Here is a 13,870-nt window from a genome sequence, read left to right on the forward strand (position 1 = left end):
CTTATTCTCCTTCGTCCACCACTACCATCACAGAGGGGTCTTACCAGACACTCTCAGTGTGCTATACATCTTATTGCATTCTCACTTGTGTGATCATGCCTCTAGCCTCGCCAGTAAGTCTTGCTCTGCGACCAGCTACTAGGCCTCGTCAGTGGGCACGTCGTACTGCCACAGCTGGTAGCTGTCAGCACTTAGCCAGGGGGCCCTCAAGGGGACCCTATTTTGGTTGTCTATCTTTGTCATCAGCGTGCCGTGACAGGATGTAACCAATGAGAATTGTTGCATGGGACGAAGGTGCACGTCGTATCTCCTTATCCAAGTTTCCGATGCTGAGATAGACAGGCCACGCAGTCTTGTCTCCACTGAAGCGTGACAGATGCATCTTATCAGATGCAAGAATGATGGGTGCAATTGTTGCACCCTTTGACAATCGTTCCTATAGCGAGGTCAGATCTGTTTTCTCTATTTATTGTATCTACTGACCTGAGCATTCCACCACCAGTCACCTATTCACATATTTTCATACAATCTCTCTTTACCCATTGAATCCACATACATGTGCTCTGGTGCGAACTGCATGGTCTCACGGAATGCTGGATCTCCCATGAGTTCTCGGATGCAATCTACAGGATTGCATTTCCATAGCTTCAGCCGCTCACTACGTGATTTTCCATTCACATCAAGTTCATCACCCATCACTTCGAAGATTTCACACTCCCATTGGGGACCACGTGGTAGCTGATCTAATTTTCTGAATAGATTGTACTTATTATGAAATGACAGATTCATGCACTTCTGAGTCTGTTCGAACAACAACCTGACTCACTAACTAATCAACACCACAAAATGATGACATGTACAATATGCAGTTTCAAGTATTTGTCAATTTCACCTTGTGTCAAGCCGCTAGTAAGCAGCCACCACATCAGCTCCCACTCTTCTTGCGACTCGAATGGTGCCCACCACCACTCTGCAGTTCGACTCTCGAAGAGCTTGTCCTGGTTCTATACGTTGCTCCAGCATGCTCATGATCCTGAACATATGAATCTCTTGGTATTCCTGCTGCGATGTCCTCTGCTTCATCTTCTGCTTCATCAACTCTTGCTCGCTTATTCTGGGTAGCATGTTCACTGCTGGCACTTTTGTTGCTCTTGCTTGATGACTGGTGAGGATCTGGAAGGCTGCCAATAGACTCTGGTTCTGTGTCAAGGATGTTCTCAAGCTCGTCGTCTATACAATCATCTGCAACAGCATCGGTGCACTGCCTTCGATTGCTCAAATGTGCATGACACGCGAGATGACATGATGTCTTCTGTGAGATGTGGGAGCACAGGCCTGACTGGGTGAACTTTTGAGCATGGCAGAATGGGCAGGAAAAAGGCATATCAGTCGACTGTAGTAGCAGATGGATGAGTAGCACAGCTATCAACCAAACTGCTCAAATTATGCTGCCAGCTGTCGAAGGCATGCTCGAAGGCACATTCAACAAGGCACCATTTCACATCTCATCGTTCTCCTCAACCTCCTCCCATCGTGTCACCTTTCCAGCTCTTCATTTCACTTTCCGCTGCATTTTATCAATGCCTCGTCGAATCTTGAAGTCCAGCGATAATGAGCAACTAGTGCAAATGCGACACGCTGAACTCGCAAGAAGACTTCAAAACAAGACGATATTGGTATGATGAGCTTTCGTCGTCTCTCATGTTATCACTGATGCTGGTGTGGTGTCAATCTCAAATAGAACGTGAGAAGATGGACAAGCTGCATCGAAAACTTGTGCAGCTGCAGAGGGAGAATACAAAGCTTCAAAAGGTTATGGATGCTACACAGCCGGCTACTGCAGGTATGTATCATTCAGTGCATGGCACACGCATTTGAGCATTGAGATCCTAACATACGTGTGTCTAAAAGTTGACGAGTGTAATTATGATTCCCTGCCTCCAGAATCAGAGGAAGGCAGCGATGGTGATCACGAATCAGGTACATTTGAGCCAGCGGTAAGCGATTCTATTGCTTTGTACTACGACGTGCCATGCAGGCAGTTTCACAGCCTATGAATGATCAGTTCATCTCAATAGGCACTGTGTCCATGTCCATCAAGCCCCCATGACTTTGCCATGAGTCTAGAGAACAAGCTATGCTGGGTGATCGCTCTGGTAAGTATTCATCTGATGTGCTGTCCACTATTCATGCTTTACACTATACAACAGTACATTCAGCAGCCAAGCCTGCATCCAATCTACACATCAAAGAGAAATGCTCAAGCAGTTCAGCGATAAATTCGTCAAGCATGCCCCAGTCTCCAGCACTTACATCATCCTTGTCAGCCGTAGAGTCACGACCACCATCTCGGGCCAGCCAGATATGTCGCATCATGTCTGAACTATATTATTCTATAATCAATCTGTTCTGGCATAGTATTCTATTATATCCGAGCCTTGTTCAGAGTACTCCAATGTTTGAGTTGAAGAATCTGACTCCGGTATTGTTTCTTAGTCATGAGCACACTATCAGCCATCAACCTCTTTCCAATCAATGAATGATAAGCATACGAGGCCAGCTACTAGCACTCACATTTCTTCCATCTCTCATCAACCATCCGACGGTATTCTGGAACCTGCTCTGAAGAAACCACAGCTTCAGAATGACATTGAATGCAAGAGCACTGGCAGGAAGGCTTCGTCCTATGGATCTCACAAGAAAAGGCTGACCCTGGTTGCATGCAAGGATTTTCAGATTCGTGTTTGTTCGCTGAATGCATTTCCCAACTCTGAGCTTCAGTTTCAATGGGCTCGTGATGCATGGGCATCTGCTTGTGGCAAGACCGAAGATCTTTCAGATAGCGACGTGGAACTCACTGATGATATTGTTCGTCTGGTAAGTCATATACCATCATATTCATCGGCAATGCAATTCCTAATCATCTCAACATTCTGTCTGACAACTTATCTCAAAGATCACTGAGCGTACATCAAACGCTCAAGGCGCATTGTGAACAGTTGTCCAGCAAAGCATCGCACAGGTCTATAGATTCTTCAATGATCACACAATGCATGTCATCAAAGAAAACTGTGCGCTTTACCTCAATCTCGTTGATGAAGACTGTTTTCACTATGAGGTGTGAAATACTGTGCTAAATGCTGTCGGAACTGATCATATCATCTGTTGCCTTGCAGAAAATCAGTGAACTATCTGGATTTGGCCAGAATAAGTTCATCTTCGACATTATACAACTAACGTGGTTCCGAGATCGCAATCATTTTGGCATCCATTTCTATGAATGCTTTAAGCCTTTGTCACAAGTCACACTTGCACTCATATTCATCGTGGTATATCTCTGTTCCACTGTTACTGGCTGTTTAACTCATTTATAATTGGTTTGGCACAGATTGAACATGGATTGAATCAGTATGCCAAAGAAAAGTATCACAAAATTGAATTCTCGGAGGCCATGTACAAGAGCAAATACAAGCAACATCTAGCCAGCATACAGGAATGGTGTCAGTTGCATCCAACTGTCACTTGGAACATATGCATGAGGATGTTCCGCCGCGCATTGTAAGTCGACGGAATTTTTGATTATATGTGCTACACTTAGTGTTGGGTGTATTAGTCATGCATCAGGTGCCCCTCAAGCACCCCCCAGCAGCAGGATTATCTGCAGATGCACGTGCTAAAGCAGCTGCAGAATTGGAGGCTCACACAGGGGAAACAGAGAGCAAAGGCTCAGATGCTGGACATTAGTAGTAGATGAGTTGATGGCAGTGATCTTGGTGCAACAAATAATATCTTGGCCTTTGGGTTCAAAATCCTGATTTATGTATATATGCCTGCCTGTCATCTGAAGCAACTATGGTGCTATGCAGAATATGATATATCCTGAACAAATATATTGGGTGATATAGTGAACATTGCCTACTCACATATGAAGCTACAGCTGCTACATAGCATGACATCTTGGTCGCAGGGCGCTACTGCACGTGATGTGGCTGGTGCCTGGTGCTACGATGGCTATGTAAGGGGTAACTTACCGATACAGCTATCAGCACAATATGAGCCATGTAGGTCTATATAGCTGTTACTTTTTTTTTCTGATGTACTGATTACCTGACCTTGCCATCTTATACCATAGTACAATTGTAGACACACACCCTCGGTGTACAATTACATCTGAAACAGATCCACTGAAGTGACTGAAATGGTGATTAAGCATCAAATTGCAGTAGCATCTCTTTTAGCAAACAGCTGGCTTTGCTTGTTCTCTGAAAAACCTCTAACCTACCATTGGCTTGCACCAAGGTCAGCCGTCCTTCCTTCCCATGCATGATAACTAACTCCTGAATATATCGCAAGAGATACTTCAACCTCGCCAACCCAGCCTGCATCGTGGACTCGATCATCTGCATCTTCAAATTGCCTAACCTCTCTTTGACAATCTCCACGAACATCCCATCTTGATGTCTCATAAAGAATATGAATGCTGTCTGTGAGAGGAATAACTGTGGGTATGCTTTATTCTGGTACCATCCCAGCAGCCCCACGGATGATTTGATTTTGATGAGATGAGATTGTGCTATGTGTCTCCCTTCCTGTATCACATTAAATGCTATGGAAGGCTTGTCAGAGACTACTATCATTCGTAGAGCCTTTTTGACTACCTTTCTGCTCACTACCTTGACATTGTCTGGCCCATGAGAGGAATTTGTGGACAATGGATCGATGTACGCATCCACTTCAACACTGACTACTATCATATTCAGCCCACCAAAATTCTAAACATGGCATTTCGTCAGTTAAGAGACATCAAATGATGCTGAATACTGATGTATTGGACGATTCTATGATGTCCGGTGCTTCCTTCCCACCCTTTGGGAATGGTTGTACAATGCTTCTCGAGATTGTGTCCATAACTGTGGTCTTTTGGATCAATCTTTACTCTTGCCTCCCTTTCCCACTGGTTGAGGAGAACAGTGCAGCTCCCTGCAAGCTGCACGTCAATCCTGAACGATCACTCCACATCCTTCTTATTTATCTATCACAGCAGCTTCCCCAGACTGTTGTGGTTGGTGACCACATCAGTGTTATTCCAGACGACCGGAGCATCTCGCTCTTCCTCCATGATGTCCACGGCTTTCAGCATCAGTGCGTGAGTAAATACAGGCATTCTGTATGCATTCTCGAACACGAATGTATTGCCTTTATCAATTGGCAACTGGAAAGGCAAGGGTGTATCACGCTACTCGGGAGGACATCCTGACACAGCATTTCACAGTGAGCTGCCACATTGTCTGCACAACCGCGATTGACCACTGACCTGGAACAAGAATGGTTGGTTTTTCTCATTGCAACCAGGTATACGAACCAAGGTATTTGAACTGTGTGATGGCCACCTTCTCATTTGCTGATGCCACATTGGGTCTCTGTAAATTGTGAAGATGCAGTTGCATCAAACCTTCCATGAGTGTAGGTGGTTTTCGCCGGCTCACAACAGCTCGGGCAGCAGAATGTGCAGACTGAGGAGCTTTGGATTGCATATGGGACAATGTTGAATGGAAATTTGCAGAACCAGGAGATGGCTGCATCAGGAAAATGTGTGCCACTGACATTGTGCGACATCGGTGACATCGTACCTGAAGCCGTGTCGTTACCTCCCCTCTCTGTTGTATGCTGTTGTCTCCCGTGGGTACAACAGCATACAGCAGAGCTCACTGTCATCTCTCACGAATGTGACAGCATACGACAGAGCACAGCACAAAGTAGATGTAGTGATATACTGTATACTACTACATTGCATAGCGACGATGGGGATACCTGTCCAATGAGTACAATATATTTCATTCACTTTGTCTGCAGTCCAATATCACAGACGTCATGTATAATATTGTAGTTATACATGGATGTAGGGAGAACATTGAGCTACTGAACTATTTCAAGCCCTCTTTACTGGCCGTCAAAGCTCTCCTTGGCCTCAGGCTGCTACACATAACATGCTACCTATCTATAAGAGTCCTCAATGATGATGACATCAGTTCTCCCCAGAGCATGCAGCATTGATGTCGAGTATGAGGGCAATGTTATCATATCTGCGAGTGGGCTGCGAGGTCGAAATCCCACGATCACAATGTAAAATCCTGTCACAGATTTTGGCCACAAAGTCTGCACGTGACTTCTTTCACACTACAGATCACGTGCTTCACCAATATCTCATGCCACTCAGCCACAGATGTGACACATAGAGATTAGGTGATAGTTCACATCACATGTTATGGTCCAGACCCACGGATGATATGGTCGGACCTGTCTATTCCAGGATACAATAGAGGCACCCATTTGGGAATGAAGGGAACAAGGACTATTGTTCAGGATCATCTAGGCAATCAGCTCAAGGTATAGCCATTACCATGATAGGATGGATCATCTCACCATTGTTACGGATGAAGACCGATCTTCTCACCTATTGTTCTACTTACAGATAGATTTTTCCACTTATTGTTCTGTGTATAGTTTAGTTGCATAGACACATAGACAGCCAATAGCATGTCCCATAATAGTCAGCACCTGTACATGTATATAAGACCAGCATGTAGAGGACGAAACTTCAGATTGTTTCTCCTCGTCTACCACTGTAGGGACCACTGAGCCCACCAGCTCCATCACTATATCTATCACACTTCCATACGCTTGCTACCCAGCTAGTAAGTGTTAGGCTCTTCAGCCACTTTAGGGATCAGGGTGACATGTTCTACATGACTGTTCCCTTTTTAGTCTTTTTGATCTCTTATCCAGCGTCGCTGTGACATTAGAAACAATCTGACAATTTTCTGCACCCCTGCTTAGTGTTTAACACAAGCAGCCACATATTTTCAGTGCAAGCAGTTTCAGCCGTAGCACATGGCTTTTTTGACACAAATTCTGTTCCAATCTCTACCAGGCATGAGCCTCAGCAAGATACTGAGCAGCCCAAGGCAGCAAAGTGCCAGGCCACCCAGTCAGAAGATCTCGATGCACACTACAAGTGTCAAAAAACCAACAAGGAGCGTGAAAGGCTCCTCACACTTGCATCTCTAGGTGCATCCTCCACAGATTGGCAGCACGCAGCAGCCAGGGTTGTTGACACCACACACATTATACAGTGCAGAATCATCCACCAGCCTCGAAGTCACACCCCTCCACTCAAATGCTACAAGCCCAGATGAGGACATCTCACCACCGGTGGTCGCAAGCCAGTGCCACCTCCAGAACTCATCACATTCAACATGGTTTCCCCTCCTGTCATTGCTCCCATCCCAGTTCAGCCCCTTCTGAACTTCATAAAACACAACACAGTCACTTGACCCATCCATCTGCTCCCATCCAAAGTCAGACTGATGATCCACCCAGAGACACTACTCAAGCAGATGGATGCCACTCACTTCAGACTCCAACCCTTACTGGTAAACTTTGCAGAGCATCTCAACGACTATCAATTCGACTGGATCCACCATCTGGCAGAAGAACTAGCCAGAGTCAGTGTGCACATCCATAGTGGAACATGCACTTTCAACTTCGTGGAGAAACAGGTCATCAACATGGTGTGCTTGGAAGTAGGAAGCGTTAGCTTCAAGCAAATAGGGAAAAAGAAGAGACTATAGGAGATAGTGAAGGCGTTGATCGGTATCCAGAAGAAATGATACCTCAACTTTTTGTATTAGATACATTTTTACCATTGCAATGTCAGAGACTGATCACGCACACATGTCCACATTCAGACAAAGAATGGAGGATGTACTCTGACCAAACATTGAGGCCCCACATGAAGGAAGTACCCCTCGTGCTTCCAGGCAGCCATCACCTGAGGTCGGCTCTCAAGACTCCACATCACAACTTGGAGGACGATCATCCCTGACCCCATCACTTCTTCCTGCATACATATCTCCCACATGGTCATTTGACAGACACCAATATGAATGTCTTGAAGATGCCATCAGACAGTTCGCACCTGGCGAAATCCCAATGACATTCACGAATGGGTGATCATCGTCATGAAGTCAATGGTCAACAATGAGCTGAAGAAAATGTACAACATACTCAGTGACAAGATGTACGAGCATAAATGAATCCTTGAAGCATCAATCCAGTCATCCCAGACAGAATGACGACTTAAGGAAGCCGTACTAAAGTCCGAGAACGAAAGGCTCTCTGAAAGGATCAAAGCTCAGAACGCCCATATGGTCATCCTCAATGACGAAATCACAAGTACACAGGGAGCTATGTTAGACATAGGCAAAGAAATGATGAAGATCAAGGCAGTGAACACAAAGCTGCGTCATGAGTTAGCTTCACTTAAAGCAAGTGGCATCTCAACGGCGCAAGGTCACAACTCCGGTACAGTCCAATCACACAAATCACACATCAAGATAGCCAAACCTCCACACTACTCGGGCAAAGGAAGTCTGGAGGACTGGCTCCAATAACTCAGCATCTGGATGCAGTGGAATGAGATTAATGATGACAAATGAAAGATCACCATGGCACTACTGCACTTAGAAGGTGGCACATTCACCTACATGTCAGAATACGCAACCAAGGCAGTGGCACGGCAATTACTCAGCACTTGAGAAGACTTCATCGACATTCTCAAAGTAAACTACAGGACCCTCAACCTGGACAAGGATGCTCAACAGCACCTGAAGGAGATCTGCACAAAGACCTACCCCACAATGGTCTCCTTCACAGAAAAGTTCCACCAATGGGCCACCAAGACCAACTTAGGGCACACCACACTTATCAGATATATTGCTGAACATCAGGACAAAGACGTACATCAAGCAATAGTGACACGAGACAGTCTAGGTATCGCTGACCCGACCACATGGCCAGAGTATCTCGACCTATGTCTTCAACTGGAGTTCAAGTTCAGGGCCGACAAGGCAGGACAGCATGGAACAACAATGACATCATCACAGGCAGCGAAGCCTCGAAGAGACCCCAATGCAATGGACGTGGACCACATGTCCCAACTCACCAAGGAACAAGAAAGATGGCTGGAAAAGAAGCTCTGTGTACATTGTGGAAAGCACTCCTTCATATTCAAGCAGTGCTGCCCAGACCCCAAATACAAAGGCAAATTTGAAATGCCATAGTGGGGCCAAGCAACAAGGGCAGTAATGACACCAGTGGCATCAAGCAGTTCTGACGATGGCAAAGCAAGGGAAGAAGCAGTCTGAGCTTTCCTCACCAGCTACGATGCAAAGGGCAAAGAGGCAGAACCAGAGCCAGCTGTTGAAGCAGCAAGGATCATGGAGGTGGAAGATGATGAGGATTTTCTTCAGCGGGTTCTCTGAGGTCTGGCCAGAGTTTCCATAGACATTGTAACAGTACCTACTCGCTCTCGCATGTACCAGTATCGAGTTTTCTCTATATTGCATCAACTGGTTCATCAAAACATGTGATCGATTTACCTGTTCACCTCAAACAGGGAGTAAAGGAAGTCCAAACTGAGGTGCTCCTTGATTCAGGAGCATATTCTTGTTACATCAACCCATGGCTGGTTGATCGATTGAATCTTGCTACGATCTCACTTGAGAAGGAGATCAGGGTTCACAATGCAGACACATCTCATAACAAGGGTGGAACAATTAAGAAAAGGGTTCTTCTCAGCATAACAATCAGAAACCACACAAGCAGACAAAGTCTCCTGGTTACTGATATAGGTCACAAAGACATTATACTAGGCATGAGTTTCCTCAAAGAGCACACTCCCGAAGTGGATTGGGGAAAACTCACAATTGAATTCACCTGATGCCCACACAGATGTGCACCCTCACAGGTAGCAATCCAGAAGGAGGACCTGGAAGATACAAACATCCCCCACATTGAAGACTTAATGGAGTTCATTGGTTCCCAGGAGTTAGGTGACAACTGGAACGACATGGACAGCTTCATTAAATGGGTGTCATTATCAGAAAACTCTGATGCATAAGCCATAGCATCACTCATTATGGGTCTTGACACCAAGAGGAATCAGGATAGAACACCGCAGAATGGAGAACAGGACAAAGACTACTGGTCAGCCTATGTCCCCAAACACTTCCATGAGTATGGCAATGTGTTTTCCAAGAAGCAGTCAGAACGAATGCCCACCAGAAAGCCCTACGATCATCCAATCGAACTTGTTCCAGAGGCATAGTTACCACGCCTGGCAAAGCTATATCCTATGAACCTACAGGAAAGAAATTCGCTCGACACATGGATAGATCAAGAGTTGGCCAAAGGATACATCAAGAGATCAAGAAGTCCAACAGCAGCACCCATCTTCTTTGTCAAAAAGAAGGACAGATCACTGAGGCTAGTACAAGACTACAGGAACCTCAATGCAGTAACCAAGAAAAACAAGTTCCCAATCCCATGCATCTCGGACCTCATCGACAGGCTCTCACAAGCTAGCATATTTACAAAGCTTGATCTGAGATATGCTTTCAACAACATAAGGATTAGGGAGAGAGACGAAGAGAAAGCCACTTTCATCACACATCATAGACTCTTTGAAGCCACAGTAATGTACTTCAGTTTCTGCAACGCCCCTAGTACCTTCCAGACAATGATGAATACAGTCCTCGAGGACTTAATTCACACTGGAAAGGTGGTAGTCTACTTAGACGACATCCTCATATTCACGGATGATCTCGAAGAACACCGACAACTAGTAAAAGCAGTTCTACAGCGCCTCTGGGACAATGACTTATATGTCAAACCGGAGAAATGTTTCTTTGAACAGTCCTCAATTGAGTATCTTGATATGATCATCAGCAAGAACTCAGTACAGATGGACCCTGCCAAAGTTGAAGGAGTCCTTGGCTGGCCAGCACCTACTAAGGTCAAACAAGTATAGGCCTTTTTAGGATTTGCGAATTTCTACAGGCGATTTATAAAGGACTTCGCGAAACTCGCACAACCTTTAACACTAGTCACCTGTAAGAACATGCCCTGGCAATGGAAGGAAGAGCAAGACCAAGCCTTTAGTGCAGTCAAAACGGCATTCACCTCAGCCCTGATCTTGCAACTTCCAAATGACACTGCACCATATCGTCTGGAGACAGATTCCTCAGACTATGCAACTGGGGCAGTACTTGAACAACTGAGAGAAGACAAGCTCTGGCATCCAGTCGCATACTACTCAAAATCACTCAATGAACACGAGCAAAACTATGAGATTTACGACAAGAAGCTGCTTGCAATTATTTGAGCACTAGAAGAATACCGGCACTATTTAGAAGGACACCCAGAACCCATTGAGATTTGGTCAAATCATCTCAACCTTACATATTTCCGTCAGACACAGAAGTTATCCTGGCGTCAAGCACACTGGTCATTATTCCTCACGTGTTTTAATTTTACACTTCATCACTGACCTGGAAAGACAATGCTATGTGCCAATCCTCTATCTAGGAGGCCAGATGTGAGAGGGGGTTAGACAGTGACAATTTGAATCAAATGCTGTTAAAACCTGAATTTTTCGCTATCAATGTGATTTGACCCGCTCACATATCTGAAGTTGATGATGCTCAACTACTGGAAAGGATCAAGAAGGCACTCACAGATGACACAATGACCAAGGACTATCATGTGCTTTTGACTACAGGACAGCGTGAATTTGGGAAAAACCTCGCAGAATGGAACTTTGAGCATGGACTGCTGCTCCATCGCGGAAAGGTTTATGTCCCCAAAGATCAACAGCTATGCCTCGACCTAATAAAGCTTCATCATGACACATTACCAGCCAGACACCCAGGCAGGTTCAAAACATTGGAGCTCATCACTCAGAATTATTGGTGGCCAGGAATGTCTGTAATGGTTAAGCAATATGTACAAGGTTGTGCCAGTTGTCAATGCAATAAGTACTCAAGAGAAAAACCATATGGACTACTACAACCCAATGAGGTACCAGGAGGACCATGGAAGATCATCACAGTCAATCTTATCACACAACTTCCTCCAGCCATGGACTTTAGGGGGAGAAAAGAAGATGGCAATACTTGTCATCATAGACAGACTCACGAAGCGAGCGCACTTCTATGCAATGGATGACACAGTTACCTTGTCGCAAGTCGCTAACATATTCTATAATGAAGTCTTCAAACTCCATGGATTACTGCACCAAATTATCTCAGACAGAGGTACTCAATTTGCGAGTAAACTATTCCAGGAGTTTTGCCAGAAGCTCGGTATGAAGTCTACAATGTCTACAGCATATCACCCCCAAACAGATGGTCAGATGGAAAGGGTTAACCAAGTGCTGGAACAGTACCTCTGCATATACTGCAACCACAGACAAAATGATTGGGTCTACTATCTGCCAATGGCAGAATTTTCATACAACAACCAGACCCATGAGTCCACCGCACTTTCCCCATTCTTTGTCGAATATGGCTGACATCCAAAAATGGTGCCAGACATACACAAATCAATATGACACCCTTCATTGGAACGTCTATCCACCCACCGATCTGAGGCACAAGAACAGGCTAAGGCAGCATTGGAAGTTTCAGCTTCACAGATGAAATGGTACTTCGATGAGAAAAAGGGAGAAGTCCCATTCAAAGTCGGAGACCTAGTACTACTCAAAGGAAAAGACCTCAGAGTAAAAGTCAAATCCGTGAAGCTAGGCACACAAAACTACGGACCTTACAAAGTACTTCAGAAACTAGGCCCAGTCACGTTCAAACTGGAATTGCCCAAGCAAATGAAGGTCCACCCAGTCTTCCATGCCAGCAAATTGGTTATGTACCATCAAGACATGGTCACAAACTGTGAACCCCCAAAGCCCCCAGCTATAGAAATCGAAGGAGAACTAGAATTCGAAGTTGAAGAAATCCTAGACTCTAAGGTCATAAGGGGAAGGGTCCAGTACCTCATCAAATGGAAAGGCTATGACCATTCTGATGACACATGGGAAACCCAAACAAATCTCACCAATGCCGATGAGCTTCTTCAAGAATTCCATCAACAACACCCTGATGCAGCCAAAGCAACCAATCAGGGTTGTTACTTACGATGAAAAATGCTTCGAACTATCCTCGTATGAAGTTGCACCAATATCCACACACAGAATCAATATGTCCGACCACCCAGATGAGTTCTTCTTATATCACAAAATGACAGATCTCGCCAAATCACTGAAAACATTCTCAAAAATCCTCAAATGAGGCAGCTGGGTGGGATATTTATGCAGCAGAAATGCATGAAATGGCCCCACATTCACAAGCTGTGGTAGGAACAGGAGTCACCATTGACCCTCCCAAACATACCTACACACGAATAGCTCCATGAAGTGGACTGGCTGCTCGAGAAATTGACATAGGCACAGGAGTCATTGATCCAGATTACAGTGGAGAACTCAAGGTCGTACTGATCAACACAATGGATTTCATATTTTCGGTTAAACCAGGAGACAGAATAGCCCAGATAATCTTCGAATATTATGCTGAAGGGCTTCCCTCTAAAAGCTATCGACCGTTACAGGCAACAAGGAGAGGAAATAAAGGTTTTGGCTCCTCAGGACAATGAGCCTTGAGAGGGGGGTAGTGTCACAGATTTTTGCCACAAAGTCCGCACGTGACTTCTTTCATGCCACAGATCATGTGCTTCACCAATATCTCATGCCACTCAGCCACAGATGCGACACATAGAGATCAGGTGATAGTTCACATCACATGTTATGGTTCAAACCCACAGATGATACGGTCAGACCTGTCTATTCCAGGATACAATAGAGGCACCCATTTGGGAACAAAGGAAACAAGGACTATTGTTCAGGATCATCTAGGCAATCAGCTCAAGGTATAGCCATTACCATGATAGGATGGATCATCTCACCATTGTTACGGATGAA

The 13,870-nt window shown here is 45.1% G+C and overlaps 2 protein-coding genes across 2 annotated transcripts in view; both read right to left on the reverse strand.

Annotated features, from left to right (window-relative positions):
• The window catches only part of LAESUDRAFT_733757 (uncharacterized protein), a gene marked incomplete at both ends in the record, with an annotated part of 10,640 nt that extends 8,606 nt beyond the window's left edge, over nt 1–2,034 (reverse strand). The window contains 2 exons of the mRNA XM_040910444.1: nt 268–436; nt 2,032–2,034. Of these exons, the coding sequence (XP_040769419.1) occupies nt 268–436; nt 2,032–2,034 (172 nt within the window). The remainder of the gene's footprint in view (nt 1–267; nt 437–2,031) is intronic.
• A 2,171-nt stretch (nt 2,035–4,205) lies between these two features.
• LAESUDRAFT_640847 (uncharacterized protein) lies at nt 4,206–5,005 on the reverse strand (the record flags this gene model as incomplete). Its single annotated transcript, XM_040903627.1, has 2 exons — nt 4,206–4,747; nt 4,822–5,005. Coding segments are annotated over 2 exons (726 nt in total), but the record flags the coding sequence as incomplete, so codon positions are not given.
• Nucleotides 5,006–13,870: the final 8,865 nt, after the last annotated feature.

This window comes from Laetiporus sulphureus (genome assembly GCF_001632365.1).
Source record: "Laetiporus sulphureus 93-53 unplaced genomic scaffold LAESUscaffold_2, whole genome shotgun sequence".
NCBI classification, from domain to species: Eukaryota; Fungi; Basidiomycota; class Agaricomycetes; order Polyporales; family Laetiporaceae; genus Laetiporus; species Laetiporus sulphureus.